The sequence below is a fragment of the Bactrocera oleae genome, chromosome 6 (assembly GCF_042242935.1).
Source record: "Bactrocera oleae isolate idBacOlea1 chromosome 6, idBacOlea1, whole genome shotgun sequence".
Lineage (NCBI taxonomy): Eukaryota > Metazoa > Arthropoda > Insecta > Diptera > Tephritidae > Bactrocera > Bactrocera oleae.
Genome location: NC_091540.1, coordinates 17,641,883 through 17,664,852, shown reverse-complemented (window position 1 = coordinate 17,664,852; position 22,970 = coordinate 17,641,883). Strand labels below are relative to the sequence as shown.

Below are 22,970 nucleotides of genomic sequence, written 5' to 3'. Positions count from 1 at the left end.
CTGAGTTGATTTAGCCATGCCCGTCTATCTGTCCTTTTCTCACTAAGAAGCTGCTCACGACCGATATCGGACCACTAAAGCATATATCTGCTATATAAACTGAACAATTGGAATCAAGTACTTGGTCTCAGAACTTGTATGGGAAACTTTTTTATTTGGCGTAATATCTTCACGAAATTTGGCATGATTTATTTTCTAAAGTAACAATATATTCTCCGCAGAAATTGTATAGATCGGATGACTATAGCATATAGCTGCCATACAAACTGAAAGATCGGATTAAAGTTATTGTAAGGAGCCTTTGTATTTGTGAAAGGTATTATAGCTTCGGTGCAACCGAAGTTAACGTTTTTCTTATTTGAAATAAAATAGTTCCGACCTGCTTTTTGTATATTAATATATAGATCACTTCCAATTTTTCCAATTCAAATACCCATAATGAGCTTAAAGCATACCGACAAAATTATCTGCAACAAAAAAAAAATTGGTAGCAAGTCTAAACCATTTTATAATATGTAGACTTTTTATTTATAAAACGTGACTCTTTGCAATGCTAATTTTATACAATTTAAATAAAAGCCTTGCCTACATCTGAAACGAAGGCATACTCAAGAATATGCCGACTGAAAGAGACGGACACAAAACAATTTTTACTCATTAAATGCAGAGAAAGGCTTCCAAACTAAAAAATATGAAACTTTCCGTGCTCGGCTAATGATAGACGCCAGCACATGCTTTGGCGGCAGCGGCAACAGTATGGTCTGAATATGAACGACAAAAAGCGTCGCAGCTGCAAAACAAACTTTCCAGCGCTTTTTGCTGCGAATTCCACGCTGACAACATTAACTTCCTTGCTTATTTTATTAGCTTTATTTTTATTTTCGTTTCTCTTTTCCATTGTTTTTGTTTATTTGTCATCGTTTTTAAGTTGGTTGAAAAGTAGAAAAGTGGAAAAGAAAATGTTTCTTTATTTCGTAATTAGCAGTGGAAAACAAAAATCAAATTGCAATTTTCGTCCAAAGTTTTCGTTTACAAATTTGTAGAGCTTAAAGCTTGTTTCCATTAAAAGGTTATTGCATTTAATTATTACTGAAATTGCTTATTTGTTGCGGATAGCCTCGAAGGTTACACCTAAACAACTTTTGCCAAGTTCTTTGTAACCAGAAAATCTACTTGAAAATTTATGGAAACTCAAAGCATTTGGAGTGCGCTACATCTCTCAAAAATTATTGTTATTAGTTATAGGTACCAAATGAAAAACGGTGAGAGCTGGAGTATTAGGACTCAAGGGAAAAATAATCAATATCCTTTAGGACAGAATTACCCTCGGGCTTGATAAAATTTTGTCCATCTCTCCGAAGCCTTAGTTTGGCACGAAAAATAATTACGTAAAATTCATTAGACCGTTAGTAGATTCCAAATACTGAGACTAAGGCGGAGACTAAGTGCTCAACCTGTGATGTAGTTTTGTTATATGTCTAGCATAAAATGGCTAGGTCGAGGCTATGAAGTTCTCTTGCTGTTTGTTAAAAGGTGTCTAGGCTTCATGTGAGCTTGATAGGAACTGGGTGCAAGGCGCTTTGACGGTACGTAAAAAAAGTTCTGCTTTCATAAAGAACTCTGTGTAGCATTCCCAGTGTGATGTTTACCTTAGAGATGAGCTATCGCAACTAACCTAACCTAATAAACCTAAAAGAATCGAAAAGTTGTGTAATGAAGGATTTATTTACGATAGTTTAGATTAGATTAGATTTGCAAATGAGGTATGCACTGCGACCTAGGGTCTATTGTGCCCTCTCCTCCATCACATGCATTCCCAAAGTCCCAGCAGCCTGAAAAACTCCAGATACTTGCTGGGTGCTATTGAGGCAATGTGATCCCTGGTCACAAAAATGGAACCGAGGGCCTTGAACCTGCGTCTACAAATTGCGGTGCAATCTAGGATTAGGTGTTCTGGTGTTTCCGGTCCCATGTCGCAGAATCGGCAGTTGCCACAAGAAGCTAAGCCCATGTTTGATAGGTGCTTCTTGAGCCTGCAGTGCCCAGTGTAGAGCGCGACAAGGAGACGGAGTTTGTCTCTGGGGAGGTTAATAATTGCTCTGAACCTGGCTAGGTTGAACCCTCCCAGTAGCAGTTTGGCCTGACGCATCCCTGCTGTCTGTTGCCAGTGACTGTCTCTGCTCGATCTCTCCTCCGTGCGGAGCAGTTCCTTTATTGTATGGGGTCCTACCGCAATGTATGGTTCTGGCCCCATCATTCTTGTAGTCGCAGCAGAGCGGGCAAGTTCGTCTGCCAGCTCGTTGCCGGCTACCCCTTTATGCCCCGGCACCCAGATCAGATGTATACGGTTGCAAGCTGCTAGGCGGTTAAGCCTTCCTATACACTCCTCCACTAATAGCGATCGTATCTCATAGGCCGATATCGCTTTTAGCGCCGCTTGGCTATCGCTGAGTATTGCGATACTCTTATTCCGATAGTTGCGTTCGAGATTTATTACTGCGCACTGACTTATGGCAAATACTTCTGCCTGAAAAATGCTTGGAAAACTGCCCATGGGAATGGAAAGCTTGGTGTGCGGTCCCGCAATGCCAGCGCCAATTCCTTCTGGTGTTTTCGAGCCGTCAGTGTACCACTGAATAGTGCTACCTCTCAGCAGTTGGTCAAGTGTGGAATCGCTCCAGTTCGCCTTACTGCCGAGAGTAACTTTAAACTTTTTCGTAAAGTTTACTCTCTTCGTTATACCGTCTCTTGGAAGGAGGGCCAGTGGCGTGTTATCTTCTAAGGCCCTCATTTGTTGAGACGAGATTAACTTCCCTTTACCATACCCCTCTGCTGTCATAAGCAGCATGGTATGCTTCGCAGTCTGATTGATAACCAAATGGAGTGGTGTGAGCTCTAGCATGACCTCAAGTGCTGCGGTGGGGCAGGTGCGCATTGCCCCAGTGGCGCAGACGCAGGCAAGTCTCTGCAGCTTCGATAGCTGAAGGCCTATCGAAGTCTGCTTTGCTTTCGATGCCCAAACCACCGCTCCATAAGTAACAATAGGTCTCACGATCATGGTGTACAGCCACCTGATGATACTAGGTTTGCAGCCCCAGGATCTGCCGGCGAGGCGCCTGCACACCATGAGCGCCTTTGTGGCCTTGGAAAGCGTTAGCTCCACGTGCCTATTCCACCGCAAGGTGGAGTCTAGTGTGAGGCCTAAGTATTTTACTTCCCTCGACACTTCTAGCTCTCTGCCCCCAAGGGATAGTATTCTAAGGCCCGGAAGAGATCTTCTTTTTGTGAAAGGGATGACGGTTGTTTTTAACGGGTTAATGTTTAGCCCTACCGTGTCGCACCATCCCTTTGCTAGGTTTAGGCCCCTTTGGACTATGTCGCAGAGAGTGTTCTCAAATTTCCCTCTTGCCACTATGACGATGTCGTCGGCGTACCCCTGGCACCGGATTCCATTGTTCGTTAGCAACTCAAGGAGTTCATCTACTACGAGGCTCCATAGAAGGGGTGACAATACCCCACCCTGGGGGCAGCCTCTCGTAGTACCAAGACGTATCTTGCTCTCCCCCACCGTAGTTTCTGCAATCCTAGTGTGCAGTACGGCCTTAATCCATCTGCATATAGGAGCTTCCACGTTCCTCTTCTCCAGTGCCCTGATCACGCTTGCGTGAGACGCATTATCAAAAGCACCTTCAATGTCTAGGAAAGCACATATCGCAACCTCATTATTCTCCAGCGATTTCTGGATCTCAGCCGTTAATTGGTACAGAGCAGTGTTAGTAGACCTACCTACCCTGTACGCGTGCTGATTTGCATGCAGAGGTGCGACTTTTAGTGCTTTCGATCTTATATGGTTGTCTATAATCTTTTCCATACCTTTTAGCATGAAGGAGGTGAGACTAATAGGCCTGAAGGATTTGGCTAGTGAATAGTCCTTCCTTCCTACCTTAGGTATGAAGATTACCCTAGCTATTCTCCACGTTGATGGGATGTACGACAACGCAAGGCTATCCCTCATCAGCCCAACAAGGAACGGCAATAGAGCTTGCCCTCCTTGCTGTAGAAGTGCTGGGAAGATGCCGTCGGCCCCTGGTGACTTGTATCTCGAGAAGGAAGCCAGTGCCCACTTGATTGAGTCTGCATTGAATAGATTCCTTGCAGCTGTCCAATCTGAGCGATTTGGCTTATGTGCGACCACTGGTGGAATTTGGTCGTCCCGAATAGTCTCCGGGAAGTGCTCAAGCAAGAGTGCCATGGCCCTCTCGTCTGCGTTGGTCGTATAGGTCCCATCGGATCTTTTAATGGCTAATGCTGTGTCAGTCTTACCTCTTGCCAGAGCCTTATGCAGTCTTGCAGCCTCTGGAGTAGAGGAGACATTTTCACAGAATTTTCTGAAACTACTCGTTTTTGCAGACCTAATTTCCTTATTGTAGGTTGTTAGGTGTTGCCTATATTCCTCCCAGTTGCCCGTTCTTTTGGCTTTGTTAAAAAGCCTGCGAACTGATTTTCTAATCACTGAGAGTTTACTTGTCCACCAAGGACAGCCTTGTCTTTTGGTGGTTGACTTTAATGGGCAAGCGCAATGGTACGCGTCTGTTATGAACTGGTTAGTCGCAGCCAGCCTGCTCTCTAGTCCTATCGGCGTAGCCTCGCTTTCTACCTGCCTCACTCTACTAATATTTAACTCTAGGGTCTCTCTGAAAACATCCCATTTTGTGTTTCTGGGAATACGGACTGGCAGGAGATCCTTGACCTCCACTTTCATTGCGAACCGTAAGATCCTGTGATCTGACATGGAGGGCTCTTTCGAAACTCTCCATTGTGAGATCAGCCCGGACATTAGCTCATTGCACAAAGTTATGTCGAGGACCTCCCTTCTGGTACTGGTAATGAAGGTGGGTTCGCACCCCACATTCTCAATGCTTAAGTTATTACTAATAATGAATTCAAGAAGAGACTCACCCCTTGCATGGTGCGCATTTGCATCGCACCCCAGTACGAGGGGGAGCTTATTTCTCCTGCAGTATTCCATTAGATGGTGAATTTCGTTGGGGGGTGCTGTGGTTGTCTCCCCTGGGAAATATGCCGCTGCAAGGACGAAGTCTGCACCTTCCTTGTCCTTCACCTGCACCGCGACCAGATCCTGCGTTAGGAACTCTGAAATACAGAAGACATCAATATCGTTCCTAACCACTACACAAGACCGGGGTCTCTTAGATGAGAGATCCCAGATTACCTTGCTTGCTTTTGTATTGAGGCCCCTGACCTCCCCTCTATACACCCACGGCTCCTGGATTAATAGGATACCCAGGTTATCCGAAAGGAACCTACTCGCGATAACAGCCGAGGCTGCTGTCGCGTGGTGTAGGTTCACCTGGGCAACTTCTATGTTGGTAGTGGCGGTCACAGGACTGGTTCCAGGAGGGACAGATCATCGTCATCGCTGTCCTTGTTGTTACCCTGCTGGTCCTGCTCCTTCAGCCCCTCTAGGAGCTCCTGTGTGGAGGGTAGCTCCCCTTCACACTCCTTAGCACATATGTTCGGTGCTCCTTCTGCGGCATCTGTAGCATCCTGCACCACCGTAGCAGTAGCAACCTGCCCGAGTGTGCCGGTACTGGACTGAGTGGGCGCCTCATCCACCACCATTGCTTCTTCCGCCGTTCCTTCCGCCGGTGTGGTTTTGGGCCTCCAAGGCCTCATTACCACACTGCTGAACCTAAAGTTCAGCCTGAATCCCTCCTTCCGGATGAATTTGTAGGACTCGTCATCTATGGTGATGTTGAGCCTCCATCCAGCGTCCTCAATGTTGCTGTCCACTACCCTCCAAGCCGATGTACCGAGCCCATCGTTTTGGTTTCGTATGAGACCAAGTGCAAACTCGTAGGGTTTACCTGCGCTCCTGGGAAGGAATACCGTCATGCAGTGCATAGGCGGTATGTCTTCACCCCTCTTCGCGCATAGGACCGGGCCTCTCCATCCGTTTAGCTTCGGAGCGATCTCCGCAAGCCAGGTGGTCGTCCTTTCGTCTTTACAGTCGACTAGCAGCATTCCTGACCTGAAGTACACACCATGGAATGAGCCGGTGTACCCACACCCATTGTAAACCTCATCCATGATGCTATCTTGCAGTGCTGTTAGTTCCTCTGGCCCCAAGACCTCCGCCGGATAATTGCGAGGCAGCACGGCCATCCGGATGCCTTTAAGGGCTTCCGAGTATTTGCGCTGACCGCCATCACCCGGGTTGGGATTTGGAGCAGGACGTTGTCCTCCGATCGCCGGTGGCTGATTCCCCTTTTGCCTTTTTGAACTTGGGGGTTCTTGAGGCGTTATCTGCCCGCTCTTCCTTTTCGCGGATTGTTCTGTGGCGTTCCGTGGTTCCGCCTTTCCGCACCCTTGTTTCCCAGGCTGGGTTGCGTTTCCTCGGCTGAACGTCTGGTTCCCGCGTCCCGCGACGGACGCGGCGTTTGCATGCTTCTTCGCAGCCGGAGATGGGTTGCTGCCCCTGCTCCTGCTTGTGGCGAGTCTAAATGCTTCTTCTGGGGATTTGCCATCCTGCAAGTGCCTGAGGTACCATTTTAGGGTGGCACCGCTCATGCCTCTCCTGCGTGGATCATCTGGGCCACCCGGGCATCCCGCTGCTGGTTCAGGGGGCATTCTCCCCCCCCCGCTTCCTCTTCCTTTTGCGCACTTCTGCCCCATCCCGTTTGGATTCGTCCTCCTCCGAGCAGCTGAGCCTGCTTGAGGAGGTTGCTGCGGGTTCAGCCTTATCTGCACTCGTCGCAGTAGCCGCCTTTCGAGTACCGCTGCTAGAGGGCACGTCGTCATCATCACGTGCGTGCTCCTCAAACAGTGCGCGCTCTTCTGGCGAAAGAGCGTCCAGGAAGCTGAACTTGCGCCTAGCTCCTGGGCCACTCTTACCTGCAACGGTCGCTTTGCAGTTTGATGTTGTTGTCGTTGTCAATTTGGTGATTGCTGGTGTCGTCGTCGTTGTTGTTTCATTGTTTAGGGTTTTTTGTGTTGGTTTGTTGTTGTTGTCGCTCATTCTGTTTCGTACGACCCTTAGCTCAGCAGGGTGAGCATCCGGGTCTATTCTGTTAAAGGGGGAACGGAAATGTCCGCCGCGCCAGAGCCCCTTGACGCGGTAAGGCCACAGTTACTTCCCAAGGCGGCCCGGTGTTGGGAAGGCTCCGTTAAAATACAGCCGAATTTACCTCCTGGCTGCAAATCGTCCAATGGGCACGGGAGTCGCATAACACCCTGGATTAGGAGGTGGCAGCTCTTGGTTGTCGCACGCATGCGGCTTCTAGCAACCCGTGTGAGAGGTGCTGGTGCTAGACAACACTTCTCACCCCGGTTGGGAGATGCCGAGAATGCCTTGCGACCTAAGCCCCTGCACCACGGCAAGGTGCCTGCCATTCGCAGGAGTTTACGATAGTTAGAAAGATCTTATTTATATTAAATGTACACAGTTTGGTTCGATAACTTGTTGCCGTTGCGAAGATAATTTTATAATGCCACTCTCATAGAAATACTCGTCCAAATTTTTAAAAAACTGGGACGATCGTTTATTATGAGCTTCTGTTGAGACAAATTTTTGATCAGCCAATTCATTCGCCGTAGACGGGCGCAAATATTAATCACTCCATGCCAGGTCAGGAGTATAAAGTGGATCCATAGGAATCTCCCAACAAGGCTTCCGTAACTTCCGGTGTGTCATTATCGATGTGTGTGTGCTGGGGTTGTCCTGATGGAACCGCATTCCTATCATTTTTCATCATCAATCAAATGTCATCAAATATCAATATGCAAATCAGTGTTGCATACTGGATCCTGTTGTTAATTCCGATGTGTCAAATTCATAAGGAATTAATGAAATATGAATCGTCAAATTTTTGTTCGTCATATGAAAGACCCACGAAAAATTAATGTTGACTCTCATAACAGATAATTTCAAAAAAAAATGCTCGACAATTCAGATGACGGATCCCGACCGTGAATCTTCAAACTTTCTCGTCCTAGTAAGACTCTCTGCCGCTGGTTCGACCAAGCAACTAGTAAGGCATCTTGTTATTATATTGCTATGTTATTGTTGATAAAACCTTCACTTTCATTTCACTATAATTTCATTTTCATTATTCCAACAGTTAATGAAGAAAAATAACAAACTAATGAGCTCATCAGAGGAAGTAAGTACGTAAGGTAAAATTGTCTTTGACACACATCGCGTCTATGTTACTAGGAATAGGAAAAAAATAGTATTAACCATAAAATGGCAGGGCTGCACGAAACTCCGACATCAGTGAGACACACATACCGTACAACATCAACGCTTAACGGTAATTAAATCAATTGCCGCAAAAAAAACAACACAGAGTACAACAACAATAAAAGATGAATTTAATATTAGAAAATTCAAAAAAAAATAATTTGAGTATACAAATTATAATTAATGAGCAGCGCCAGCATCGACACCTGCAGCGAAAGATGTGCTACCGCGGCAATTAAATGCTTTCCAATCAAGGCGACAAATTAAATTTTCCGCACGAGAGCATTATGTAAAATGGAAAAAAGTAAAACGCACTACTACGAACACAAATGAGCGACGCAAGTGAGCTAGCGCACTGAGAAACGGCAGAGAATTTAATTATGACAACATTGATTAAAATTTAATGGGGAGCGAAAGCGCAAACGCGTGATCCAACTAAACAGAGGTGTTTTGAAACGACACAGCGCTCGTTAAGTGGGTCAGCAAGTTTCTAGCTGCTGGCAGAGATGTCTGACAGTGGCAACTTTCGCACGGCTGCTACTGTTACTACTGTCGCTGGATACGTCTTGTCGCTGCTACTGTAATTTATCTTGCATCTTTGATGGTCCAGCTTATTTCCTTCTTAAAAGCTGCCTCACGCAGCGATGGAATATTTGAGTTACTACAAGTATTTTAAAGACGCACACAAGCATATATAATATATCAGAGTTATTTTATTTAAGTGGTCACGTGGTATAATATAAAGGTACTTGTTGAACTGGAAAGTAAAAGTTTATTGAAGAAGTCTGTAAGTAGAGACAAAACATGCTTTGTACAAGATCGAGTTATGAGAATTGTATTATAAATAGTAAGCCGATATCTGTTGGTCTAGCCAAGGTCGACTACTTATACATTTTTAGTTGATATAACGGCAAAGACAAAACACAGTTTCCTGCCGAGCTGCCTAAATATAAATCCCGCTTCACTAAGGTAAATAATCGTGAATTATCTATCATGCACACATATAAAAACGCTTATTGTAAGCTATTTTTAAGAGAGTGGGAACACATTGTTAGTAATAATTAACATCAGAAAAGATATACTATCCACATTTCTATTACGTTATATTATGAACTACTACCCATTTAAACGTTCCTGGAGTGAGCTCTCCCTCGTCTTGGGTTAAGATCAATATGTTTAAATTTGATCCCTCTTGATGACTTTCACAAAATATTACTAACTGCTAACCAACGCCAAAACTTTTTTGTTTACAGCGGTCCTCCTTTCATATTTTAGCCATTAAAATTAGCGATAAAACTTTTAAAATATAAATTAAATAAAAAAATTTTTTTTTGATAAATATGGCATATTTTTGTAACACGATTAAATCTTAAATCACGTCTTACTAATGTTATTGATAAAGCTAATGTGCAGTCGCCTATCGGCCTATCTTCATCCTGATCATTTATATATACAATATATAACCCTATATCTAACTCGATTAGTTTTAGGTGGTACAAACAACCGTTTGTAGCAACATGTTGCCAGAGTATACACATTCGATTAGCAAAAATTAGCATAATGCAAGAATAAATGAAAGTTTAGATAGTTTAGAAAGTTTATTAACAAACAAAACGGTAAATAAAAGATGTTTTTGAATTCAATGATATACATATACTCGTATATCTTTTCTTTGGTCTTTTGTATTGAAGACGTGAGTAGAATTGGATTTAATTAATTATGTTGATTGGATTAAGTGAAAGTATGCAGTTTTATCCCGGTAAGTGATAGCTAAGCTAAATTATTAAATATACCGTATTTATAACCGTTTTGCAGCAAAGTCACCTTTTATTCCGGTTATAAATACGGTATATTTAATAATTTAGCTTAGCTATCACTTACCGGGATAAAACTGCATACTTTCACTTAATCCAATCAACATAATTAATTAAATCCAATTCTACTCACGTCTTCAATACAAAAGACCAAAGAAAAGATATACGAGTATATGTATATCATTGAATTCAAAAACATCTTTTATTTACCGTTTTGTTTGTTAATAAACTTTCTAAACTATCTAAACTTTCATTTATTCTTGCATTATGCTAATTTTTGCTAATCGAATGTGTATACTCTGGCAACATGTTGCTACAAACGGTTGTTTGTACCACCTAAAACTAATCGAGTTAGATATAGGGTTATATATTGTATATATAAATGATCAGGATGAAGAGACGAGTTGAAATTCGGGTGACTGCCTGTCTGTCCGTCCGTCTTTTCAAGATGTAACTGTAGTAAAAATTAGGATATCTTGATGAAACTTGGTACACATGTACCACACCCACAAAACTACATTAATCGAAAACATATAAAATGCCATACCTAAGCATTAAATTAATATATGTAACTGTAATTTAGTACAGAGGACTGCAGTAGCAAGTGGCACATGTGCGCACACAATTTTTTAAAAGTGGGTGTGGCCCCGCCCTCTAATAAGTTCAATGTACATATATCCAAAACAATTGAAATCAACCAAATTCCCTGAGATTAAATTTCTAAAAAATCCTAAAAAGTAAAAAGTGCCCTGAAGGTATTTCATCTTATGTTTAAAAATTGTCAAAATCGAACTATAACTTTTGAAGAACCTAGACACCAAATATATGGACTCCGGTGCATATAGCTGACTTTCTGCCGTAAATATCAGTCAATCTGTGAGATATATTGTGTAAAAATAAGCGGGGAAAATGTTTCTTTGATAATAATATACTTTTGTATCAAAGAGGGGTTGAATCGGGTCAATACTTCCCTTAGCCCCATATACCTTATATTACGATTTTCGAACTTTCTGTTGACTTTATATCACTAAAATGGCTAAAATTGAACGAAAACTTGCCTTAGACCCTATATAACTGATATTCACGATTTTGAAACATGCGGCTAACTTTACTCCATATAAATGTTTATATTTATATATTTATCAAATTGCTTGAAAATAATTTCTCAAGTATACCTTAGCAATGTCAAAAATTGATGAAATCCATTTCTTCCCTTCCATTTCTCTGTCCCCAATGATTTTAGTATAATTTTCGCTGACGGGAAGTAAAATATAGTAATATAACTAAGAGAGTCTATGACCTTCAAAATAAGTTAATATGATACCAAATTGGGTTGTAATCTATTTACTATTTCGTCGAACAATGAAGTTGAACCCTTTCGTAATTGCAAGGGTATAAAATGTTCGGTTACACCCGAACTTAGTGCTTTCTTACTTGTTGAAGTTGCTATTTTCCCAAAAGAATGTAAGGATTTTATATATTTATATTCGTTCCTAACCAAAAATAAAAAGTTTCGAAAAGGCTTCCAGAACTACTAACATTTATCGATTTTCGTTATATTTCGTCTAGCGCACTAAACGAGCTTCAAAAAGTAACCGTCAATCAATTGCTTAAAGTATTAATTTCCATAAGAAAGTTCGTATAAACGATAATATGGATATGGGATACATTAAAGTTAAAGCCCAGAATTTTCAATTATCGATGAATCTCCAACTTGTTTATCGAAATTTCCCGAATAATTCTGAAGTAAAAGTAAACTATATAGATGCCATAAACCCTTAGCGAATTTCATCATCACACTAAGAGGTTGCTTTTCCATATTTCTCAATTTTTATCTTATGATTGTCAGTTTTGTTTTGCTGCCGTTTGTATACTCATCAAGTCATCATTTTCTGTGTCCAAACCGATTTAATTACGCTCTTTGGATATATGTTCTTCTATTTACGAATCACTTACATTTTAGCACATAGTATGCTGAAGAATAAATTTTATTACTGTTTTTTATGTGAAAAATGAAAGTAGTAATCGGAAAGTGCGAGGTATACTTGTATACATATAAAAGTAGTAATCAGCACGACTGTTTATTTTTGAAAACAAAACTCTTTTAATTTAATGAGCATTCACTTTTAAAGCATGATGCTTCATCTGGCGAATATCTGAGGATAAAGAAAGTAAATGCTGCTTGAACTGCAGTAGTTTTCATGTCTGCATAGTACCTTAATTCACTCTCGATGAAAGGAATCATCTTGAAGTCACAGAAATATTGTAACGATTTTTACGAAAGGCGTCGGCATTAAAAACTTTAATTATTATAAATTAAATCTAGAAAGCTTCTGTCTCCTTTTCTCTCTTCTCTTGAGATATTCCTTAGATATATGACTGCGAAAATTTATATAAGACTCAGAGAATCTGGATAACTTTGAAGTCCTCACATGATTTGACTTCATTTTGGATTATCCTGCGACGTCGAGGCAAATTCTAGAGCTCTTTTCGGTAAAATCATACCTGCGAGGACGGTGTGAAGTCATCGAGCCGCTGGAGGAATGTCAGCTCTAATGCGGTTAAGTCAAAGTTGTGGTGAAGATTGGTGAAGCAGTTAATTGTCGGGAATTGTCCAATACTTTTTGGCTTTCAAGTCACTGTAATGCCTATCAAACAGAGATCGCTCCCATTGAGGTGTGAGCAGATATATTTCTCTGGACCACTCTATCTTTCATTAGAGAAACCAATAGCAAGGCGTCTAAATTATTTAAGGAATACGTATATAGAAAAAGTTTCTATATAATAGAATTATTTCATGATATGGCTAGTATTGGTGGTAATTGTAGAACTAATGCGTTTGCTAGGAATGGCACTCGCTATTAGCTGAATGGGAAGAGATCGGAGCTCCGCTTGCAGTTTACTATTAGATGGCTAGGCCTCACATAAGCTCGATGAGCGCTGGTTAAACGATATTCAGTTAACAAAATTGCCATGTCAATCTTTTCTTCTTAAATGTAATGACAAGAGCAAGGATGAAAAATGTTTGATTTCACAACTTCAGCCATTTAAGAGAACTATATAAATAGAAGAAAAGTTATCTTGATAACGAGATGGGAACGAGCAAGTTCTTGCCAAAATCAAAAATTGTTGAGTTATTGATAAGCCGAATCTGAAATCCGACAAGGGTTTGAATCTAAAATTCACAATACTGGAAAGCAAGGTACTGATTTCTGACCTTAATCTCATTAACTGTAAAAAAAATGAGACATTAATAGGAAAATCGTTGACTATTGTGCTATCAGCGACTAGCCAACGTCAAACAGTCAATTTGGACTTACAATCTTTTATCAAATATTTTACAGGTTTAGATATTAAAGGCGAACAGCAGTTAATGCTCTCGTTAAAGAGAGCCAAAAACATCTACGAAAGTTGGATTAACAGGAAAAGGTACTATGCAGCCAACTGAGGCTATCACAATATTAAAGTTATATTCAGTTAATTGTGGAAAGGCTCCATTTGTAAGTCTCCACCTTAAATTCTCAAAAAGAAACGGTCATATGGATCACCCTGCACTGCCATTAAAATAATTTATTCTGCACCAAAGCGTTTGTTTTCTATTATTATTCAATTAAGCTTTCGCAAACTAATTTATAGTTTCAACAAAACATATTTCACTATACCATTAAATCAACAACAACAATACATCTGCATACGTATGTATGTATACTATATATTTTATTGCGTGCTCTCCGCCGTCAAATGTCGCACGATATGTCAAATGTTGAAATTTCAAAAACTTTTTCTCATGCAATTTTCGAATGAAAATTTATTATGAAATACTTAGGGAGGCACACACATACATACACACAAGCGGGCTCCGACGGAGTAGCATTGCACATGCTGCAACTTCGGTGTCACTCGCCACTTAATTGGGGACATTCGCATGCCATGCAGCGTCAGAGGGCGATGTGCGCCGAAAAACGGGACATCGGCATAAAGGAAGAGAACACCAAGGAAGGTGCTAATTAATTTAATATCGTGCAACACGACAGCGAATACAAATGTGATTGCGAAATTGGAGGCCGACAAAGCCGAAAGTTTGCACCAGCATACATACGAGTGGGTCCCAGGTCCACCATATATAGGCGTATATGTGTATGTTTTCAGCAGTATGTATGGCATGCACGTGACGCAAAACAAATGAAATCAAAACAAATAGTCGAAGTGGTAAATACACCCGTGAATTGGCAAACAATGCAATGACCCGTTCGAAACACACGAGTGCTGTGGCACGGCGTGAGTTGCCGCTTGTGCAGAACTTTTCGAAGAAGTGTGCAGTATATATTGCATTAAATAATTTTCAGCAGATGAAGGCAAAGTGGCAAACTTGCATTGAAATGCGACGCCTGTGCCACAAATGAGCGCGTTCGTGTTGCAAGTGCAGAAAGAAAGAAACGAACACTTAGTGGCAAGTAAACTAAAAATATTAAAGGAACTTTACTCGAAGGCATGAAGTGAGTGTTTTCTGGGTTGGAGATCGTGTACGGCGATAAGTCAAAGTGTGCAGCAAGAGCAAAGGGTGTTCGAATAAGGGCAAAACATTGTAATGTGAAAAGAGAGTTGGGATCACACTTGGACAACTAAAGACGGTATTTTGTGAAGTCAGAAAAATTTCTAAAGGTAGATCTTAGATATATCATTAACTGTGATAGTTAATTCTAGACAGCAGACTCCTACAAGACTCAGCTCCTAAGGTATATTTCTTAGTCGCTCGTAGACAAAAAATTAAGGGAGAGTGGATCATCTGCCTTCTAAGTGTAGAGTTTGCGTAATTGCCACCTGGGAATATTTTCCAGTACTTCCAAACTTTACGCCAATTTGAACCCAAATCTCCACCCGACTACATACTTCTAGGTGATATGTTTCCTTACCACTTTTTCAGTTTTTTTTATTGATCTTGTCAAGAGAAAGCTCATCCACGTTACTGCCAGCGAAATTGAGTATTTACTCCAAGTATACGTATTAAGTCTCTGCTGCTACAATGACAACGGATTATCGATTTGCTGATTATTTTGCAAAAATCAGTAAAAACAGAATGGGCAGCAAGTTTAGGAGGTCGTTAACCAGGTTGTGTCACTTAAATAATTAAATCCACTTGTTGTATAGCTTCCATGGGCTGTTAAAATCGATACATTATATTATATATTAAAGAGGACATTTCTTAAACTAAATATTAGATATTGCCCTCTTTCATCATAAATAATTACATCTAAGGCTTCAGAGCTGTTTTCTGAACTACACGCTTAGAAAAGGAACCCACAGAGCTTATTTCTTCAAAGAAGCATTGCTGCAAGTTTTCGGAATAAAGCCGGAAAACATAGGAACTCGATATTTCATTGACTTAAAGAATTGTAAAAAATTCGAACAACTATCCCACAAAGTGACACCGCCTTAGATGTAAAGTAAGATTACTCGAAAAGCCTGTTGGATATTTTTCTTTGCATAGACCAGACGCTCTTCTGTCAATAGTTTCACAACTTTAACTATTTCAGTTTACCACTGTATGACTGGGCTTCATGGGAACGTTATGAGCAACTACACAACTATCAGCACTTTTGCAGTGAGCTCCTTGTCTTTCACCTTTCCCAAGTTCTACCTTGCCATTTGCGAGGTCAAGATTAAAATATCCTGCCTCTCACATCTTCAGCTACCCACGAATCATAGAGAAACATTTGCAACAACACCTAGCTCAACCTACTTTCGACTACCCAGTTGAGAGTTCAAGACCTTTCGATATCATTTTTATGGACTTTGATACGAAAATCATTTTTATTCATACAACACCCTGTTCAGTTCACAGTAACTAAAATATTGCACCCATGAGTAATGTGAGTCTTCATTTCCAGAATATCCCACTAAAAATACGGGCGCACAAACTCGTCGGGGTGCCGCTGTTGGCTGAACATTGAAATGTGAAGCCATTGCGGTTGCCGTGGCATCGTTGCATGTTAAATGCAGCATGCAGAGTTATATGCGCTCAATAAGGAAAGGTAACACGCTGATTATTTGCACAGCAAACCAATGAATATGGCGCGTGGGTGGAGAGCGCGGGCGTTGCCGCGTGGCTAAAGTGCAGAAATTGCTTGTGGCACTTCAATTTATAGCAGACGCGCGGCGATTGCATGAACGGTGTTACATGTGCCGCTGATGATGATAATGATGCGGTTGCTAGCGGGCGCCGATGAAAAGAATGCGAAGAGCAGAGTGGTGTGAAGAGATTGTACAAAGTGTGTGGGCGTGGCAGCGTGCCAAATTGAAAGGCAGGACAAGTGACTTTGCCAACAAACTGAAATGATTTCTTTTGCGGCGCGCAACACGAAGAGTGTCAGCCAGAGAAAAAGAGAAGGGAGAAGAGAGCGGGTGTGAGTTGAAAACACTTAGTCACACGTACACAAAAGTTGATTTCAAGTGAAATTAGTGGCAGACGCTAACGATGTTAAAATCAGCATTGTGCCGTTGGTGGCAAGCGCTGGCGTAAAGCGGTATAAATGGGGTGAGCGGTTATATTAGAGCTGCCACAGCACGTACGTAGTGGCGCGCACACATGCCATGCCGCCAAAGGTGTATGCATATGTATGTATATGTTAGTCGCTTGCGGCCACAATGATTTCATTTTATTTTCTTTCCTTTACACAATTACGTTCAGCCGCAGCATGGCATTGTGGCAAGCGAAAAAGTAATAAAAATGCGAAATTAAAATAAAATAAAACGAAAGACGCCACTTGCTGCACAAGTATTTATATGTATGTGAGTGTGTGTTAAAGTATGCGCTACACGTAGCAGCGTGGCTGGCAGCAAGTTAGCGCATCAGGTGCGTCCAGCTGTGGCAACTGCAGTGAAATTCTTATGTCGGTCGCGTAACTGCAAAATACACGAGTTGTTGCCACAAAATGCAGCAGCGCTGTGTTTGAGGGAACAGAGCATGGCAGCTTTGAGGCAAGTGTGTGAAGGTAAGCGCCAGTTAGAAAAAGTATGTGCTGCGCTAGGCTCCGAGGGCAGCTAGCATTGATACAAATGCGCGCTTTCCGGGGAGTCAGCGAACCTTCGACTGTCCAACGAATCTCGCCTAAGTCTGCGCACTAATATATAGTTTAGTTATCCTTCTATGCCCTTAGGCGCTAGAGTTTCCCATGTCTTTGCCTCGTTTAGTATGATTATGTTGACGGGCAGGGCCACTGTACATGCTTCAGTCTACCGTATATTCTGGTCGGCCTGCGGCTGCTCTGCGCATTTCAACACGTTCGCTCAATTCCAAGTACATTTTTCTAAAAACTTTATCACCGCAATTGTGTCGCTTGTCTCCTTCATCTATTTGCCATTTCTTTTATTCCGCTACTTCGCTGTTTTTCGCTTCTACCGCCTTCAGCGCCACTTTTTCGTCGCCCTAAGTAGGGGCATACATTGTGGTTAGGTGAATATTTATGTTTTTACATGCGGAAATCTCTGCATTCTTTTGGGGTAATTTCATGGCGAAGTGAGCTAGTAATTTTAGACGCCTTATTGTCAGGCAAAAATCAATAAGTTATCAAGAAGTTCAAATTTTGGTATGTCTAAGAAAAAATTATAAAAGCAAAACTCACAAAATAATAATGTTTGGAAGAGGAAATAAAATAATTAGTGTTTATCTATCGCATTATGTTATAAGACGGAGAGGCTCATAAAGAGATAAAGAAAATAAAAATAAAAAGTTCCAGGACATATAATTAAAGTCCTTAATACGCCAAAATCAAATAAACCTAGCTTACGAAACAGTCGGTGTTATCGCAAACTAAACGCACTATCCTTTATTAAGCCAGCTATTCTTGGAAACAAGAATCTGAGGAATACACAAAATCTTATTAGACACTTTTGAAAAAGATCAACTACTTTGTTTCAAAAAGCGGTAATTTCAATAACTACCGAATCGGTTAACGAAAGTATTTATGTTTTCATCACACTTGTTTTAACTCATAATTTAGCCTCATTTGCATTGAATATTCGTTTGTCCGAATTGTTTTTCAATAAAATTGCTGTTATGGACTCACTGTATACATATTTTTGGATATTCCGAAATATAGGGTTAAGTAAGCTGAAGCAATAAAACAACAGAATGAGGAATACCATTAAACTTTTAAATTGACTAAACATTTAGACATACTTGTGGTATGCATTCTCACTACCCAATTTATAGCCTGGTGATTTTATTAAAGGCTTGTAGCTACTTGTTAAAGTCAAGAAATAAAATATTGTTTTTTTTACATATCGAATGCACATACATATAAAGGGTGTTTTTTTAGACACATAGTACAATTTAATGTTATGGTGAATAATTAAACTTTATTATAAAAACAAGGGTTTGCCAATATGTTTTAAAAATAATTTCGGGCAAATGACCATCGCGGCTGGCTCGAATGAATTCCTGGCGAGACTCCTAATTTTCGACCACTTATTGCAGCAATTGAAACCGTATATACTCTTTTAAGGCGTCAATTGTTTCTGGCTTATTTGCATAGACAAGCAACTTCCTAAATCTCTTGAGGTTGGAGACCACGCCACAGGCCCACGACCCGAGTTAATGCGCTCACTAAAAGTTTCCTTCATTAAATTGATTGTTTTGCTGGATGTATGTTATGTGGCAAGGAACATCCACTCAATATAAAATAATAATCATGACTCTATAGCGTTTGCCATTGACTGTAAAGTTATGGCTGGCTTCATTTTTGAAGACATATGGAGACTGCGTCTCACCAATGGCTTGTGGGCTATCATAACTCGAGATGTGTCATTAACAAGAAAAAATGTTAACTTTGCACCGAAGATGTAATACTCTTCACAAATTCTAAAGATTCCTTACAAGAACATTGATCCGATCGTTCAGTTTATATGGCAGTTATATGCTATAGTTATACGAGCTAAACAATTTCTTCGGAGATTGCATCATTGGCAATAATACGTGCCAAATTTCTTAAAGATATCTCGTCAAATGAAAAAGTTTTCCATAGAAGCACTTGATTTCGATCGTTCACTTTGTATGAACAGCTTCTTGGGGAGTAAAAAACGTGTGCAAAATTTTATATCGATATCTCATAAACTGAGGAGTTAGTAAACAGATGGACGTGGCTAAAACTCAGCTCATCACGATGATCATTTATGTATACACTCGTATTTTATAGGTTATCCGAAGTTCCCTTCTAGGTGTTACAAACTGCGTGACAATATACCCTGTTCAGGGAATAAAAATATACTTTTGAGCTGCACCGAAATGTGTACTCTTTATTGATATTCCTAAGACTAACTTCCTACATAGACCTTACTGCTTTTTATACTAATAAGAGTATTTACTTAATACTAGATTATTTGACATATTGTTTGATTTGATACATTCTGTTCATTCACACATAAAGTTGGTATTATATATTTTGTTTACTGAAACATGAGGTTTGTTTTGATGTTTGTTTGTTTAGGATATTTTGGTGATGTAATGTAATAAGTACTACTTTCCATAACACGCGCGAGTGGGATGGACTCAATCGGGTCTTCTTCAATACTCTGCTCCACAGTATTTGTAGGAAATGTTAAGTTAGTATAATATTGTAAGTATAGTATTCAAGGCTCATGTTCACTGTCACTTTTTTATGATCTACTTGTGCAATTATGTGAGCATGATTACAGTGGAATCTTAAGGAACTGTTGAGCTTGCTTATTACTGCACGGCTTGTTCCCATGTGGATACTTGTGCGTTTATAAAATTTTTTTCAGCCCAGAGCAGATCACAAATGGTTTGTTGAACTCTGTGATTTTGTGTCTTCATCTGTCCCGGTCATTGCACACTAGGCAACCATATGGGGAGGCATAAAATCTTAGTAGATACCACCATCGAAGTTGTATATAACAAGCAAGATAGAATTAACTTGGCAATGTCATCTGAGTTGTCTAACTTTCGTAAAATTAAGGTCGTAACACCTTTAACCTCATGCTTTTAGCGATACAAGTAAACCAGATGCAATCCATATCAATCACGTCAACAGATTTGTATTGAGTATTTGTCGATATATGAAAATTTAAATCTATCTTTGGGAGTTTTGATTTGAAGTTTGCTGAAACATTTAATAAACAATCAGAAAGCCATCATATTGATTTGGAGATTATTGAAATACAAATATGTACCAATAATTGCATGTTGTCATTTCATTGCTACATACTAAACCTTCTCTTATATTATGCTTTAGACTCTTCCTGCATTCATTGGCATAATATCGCATACTTGTCATCGCGTTATGCCAGCGTAATCTTCTTATGTCGTTTCGATCCACATTTAACTAACTACCAGAATCGCACCATTATCGCTGCCATCAAATCTTTACTGTAATCTCATTACGTTACCACAAAAGCACTTAAGCAAACGATAAAAAGAACTGTTCAAATGTATGAGGATAAGTGCAGCGAAGTGACGCTTCGAAAGAAGCAGAAGGTTATTGCAATGCAATAGAATTGCAGCGATAAAGATCTAAAAAAAATAGCGGCGCAAAGTGGGCAATGCAATGAAACAGATGTAAAAGATAATTTGCACTCAACTTTGAGGCATATCAATGTTCACAGAAAGAGAGAGCGAGGAGAGGGAAAAATAAGCACAAATATAAATGGAAGTGGAAAAATTGGATTTACAAAGCACAATACTCGCAAAAAAGATTACCCGCCAAGCGAAGAAACTACGCCCACGACAATGCATATGGAGGTTCGTGAGTATGTTCGACTGCAATGATGCACACAAAGCTCTATGCTGAATCGAAGTTTTGCGGAGAAATTGTCAAATAGTAGATTTTAGCGAATCTAATAAGAAAATTGTCAACACAAACTGTGGCGTCAAGAAGACATTACAATAAATGCTGGCTTTTTGTGTCTTTTTTCGGTGGATTGTGTAGTTTTGGTGGCGCAAATGCAACTATTGGCAGTACTTGTTGTTGTTTGGGAAGACCTAATCCACGCGTGACTGATACCAGCTGCTGTTTATTGGCCAACGACATATTGTGGCAAACTAGTTTTATCAGCCACTAGGAAATTTATTTTTCTGAAAATTTATGTAAATTTCTTTTAGGTTTTAGGCCTCCCCATATATTTGTTCGTCTGGGACGGAGTCTGGGGGAGTTCGAACATTAACGCAAGAGGAGAGTCACTTTTTTATTTGTAGTGTAGACCTTTCTATATGCAATACGATAACTTCCCTCCATTTGTGACAGCTTGCATGGCGGAAGTCTTTGACGTTACGCTAGCATCTAGGGAAATTGCTCCCTTTATCTTGGAATGAAGGGTTCTAGACGACCACTCCTTCTCCGATTATAAATATATTCGTTTCAGCTTAAACGCCTCGCACCCAGAGCTCGAACCCTATAGAAATTTCAGAAATACCAACTGGGTCATGTACTGCAGGAAACTTCGATCAGCTTTTCCAACCGCACCTGTCAGGGATTCGATCCTATCGCGGATGCGATTGATAAGCTCGTCGAGGCTTTCAGCTCTGTTAGTAAAACCACTCGTGAAAGCTCCTGTCCTCTGAGAACACAGAAAAGAAAAGGGTCCTGGTGGACTTCGGAGCTAACGGAGATCAGATCTTCGTGCAAAAGACTTTTCAACAAAGCCCGTTAAAGTGGCTCTAGTGACGACTGGACGTTGTACAAGGCCGGACTGGCTATTTACAAGTTCGAGTTGAAGCTAAGAGAGCCTCGTGGAGAGCCTTCTGCGGTAGTCTAGAGGGTTATCATGAGTCCTCATGGCTTAGGTGCATTCTTGCAAAAAATTCTACTCCATTGGAGTATCTGAGAAATGCAGATAGTAGTTGGACAACGAGCAGCGAGAAGTCATTGAAGCTACTCCTGGACGCTCATTTTCCTCTAAGTCGCTCTGCTGACGAAGTACCACTGGGGAAGCTTCAGAAGGGCTACAACCTTTTTGGACCCTCTGGATGAACGACACCTTACTTGGGCATTGAAATCTTTTCAACTCTTCAAGTCCCCGGGATCTGATGGCATTATACTGGCGCAAATACAGCGTACGGTCAGGATGTCATGCAGCTGGCTGGTCCCCATCTACGCGAACTATGTTAGATTGTGTCATGTCCCGAAGGTCTGGAGACAGGTTAGGACAAGGTAACCCATCAGCTTAACCTAGTTTCTGTTGAAAACGTTGGAGAGATTAATGGATCTGTACATTTGGAGCAAAATACCGAAGGATAATCTGTTACGGGCCCAGCATGCCTACCTACTGCTTTACATGATGTAGTGTCATGGGTGGAGATAGCTCTCAGGCACTAGAATATTGCTGTGGGCACCTTTCTCGATATCGAGGAGGCCTTCAATAACGTGCGGCCAGAGGCAATGGTTAAAGCCCTTAACCGATTTCAACAAAATTCGGTACATAACATACTTCTCATATTTTTATGATTACAGTGCGAAAATGGGCGAAATCGGATTACAACCACGCCTATTTCCCATATTACACCATTTTAAATTCCATTTGATTCTTTCACTTTCCACTATGCAAATTATGCAACAATGATGAAACGGGGTAAAACTTACTACTGAATATGTGGACCCCAGTGCCCATAGTTGACTTTTTACCGAAAATATCAATCAATGTTTAAGATATATAATTGAAATTCATATAATAAAATAAATATGTGATCCTATCTTTTTAATACTACATAGTATAACTCGCTCTCACTTAGACAGTGCAAGATACAGATCACAACAGCAATCTACGGAAAAATAAGGCATTTCGTTTAACTTGACTTAATAGTAACAGTGGTAATATTCAGCTGCAAAGTCTGTGTCGACCAAAAAAACGAACGAAAGCGATCTCTAAATTTAACTACTATT

The 22,970-nt window shown here is 40.7% G+C and overlaps 2 protein-coding genes across 2 annotated transcripts in view; both read right to left on the bottom strand.

Moving 5' to 3' along the window:
* LOC118680588 (uncharacterized) overlaps nt 1-3,058 on the bottom strand; it is a 30,493-nt gene extending 27,435 nt beyond the window's left edge. Inside the window, exon 1 of the mRNA XM_070111418.1 lies at nt 2,231-3,058. Coding sequence (XP_069967519.1) covers nt 2,231-3,058 — 828 coding nt within the window. The remainder of the gene's footprint in view (nt 1-2,230) is intronic.
* Nucleotides 3,059-5,400: 2,342 nt separating this feature from the next.
* LOC138857734 (uncharacterized) lies at nt 5,401-6,591 on the bottom strand. The gene has a single exon (XM_070111417.1). The coding sequence runs from the start codon at nt 6,589-6,591 to the stop codon at nt 5,401-5,403; it is 1,191 nt and encodes a 396-aa protein (XP_069967518.1).
* Nucleotides 6,592-22,970: the final 16,379 nt, after the last annotated feature.

Coding starts and splice junctions, on each gene's coding strand:
- LOC138857734 (XM_070111417.1), bottom strand. CDS start 6,591: ATGAGCGGTGCCACCCTAAAATGGTACCTCAGGCACTTGCAGGATGGC.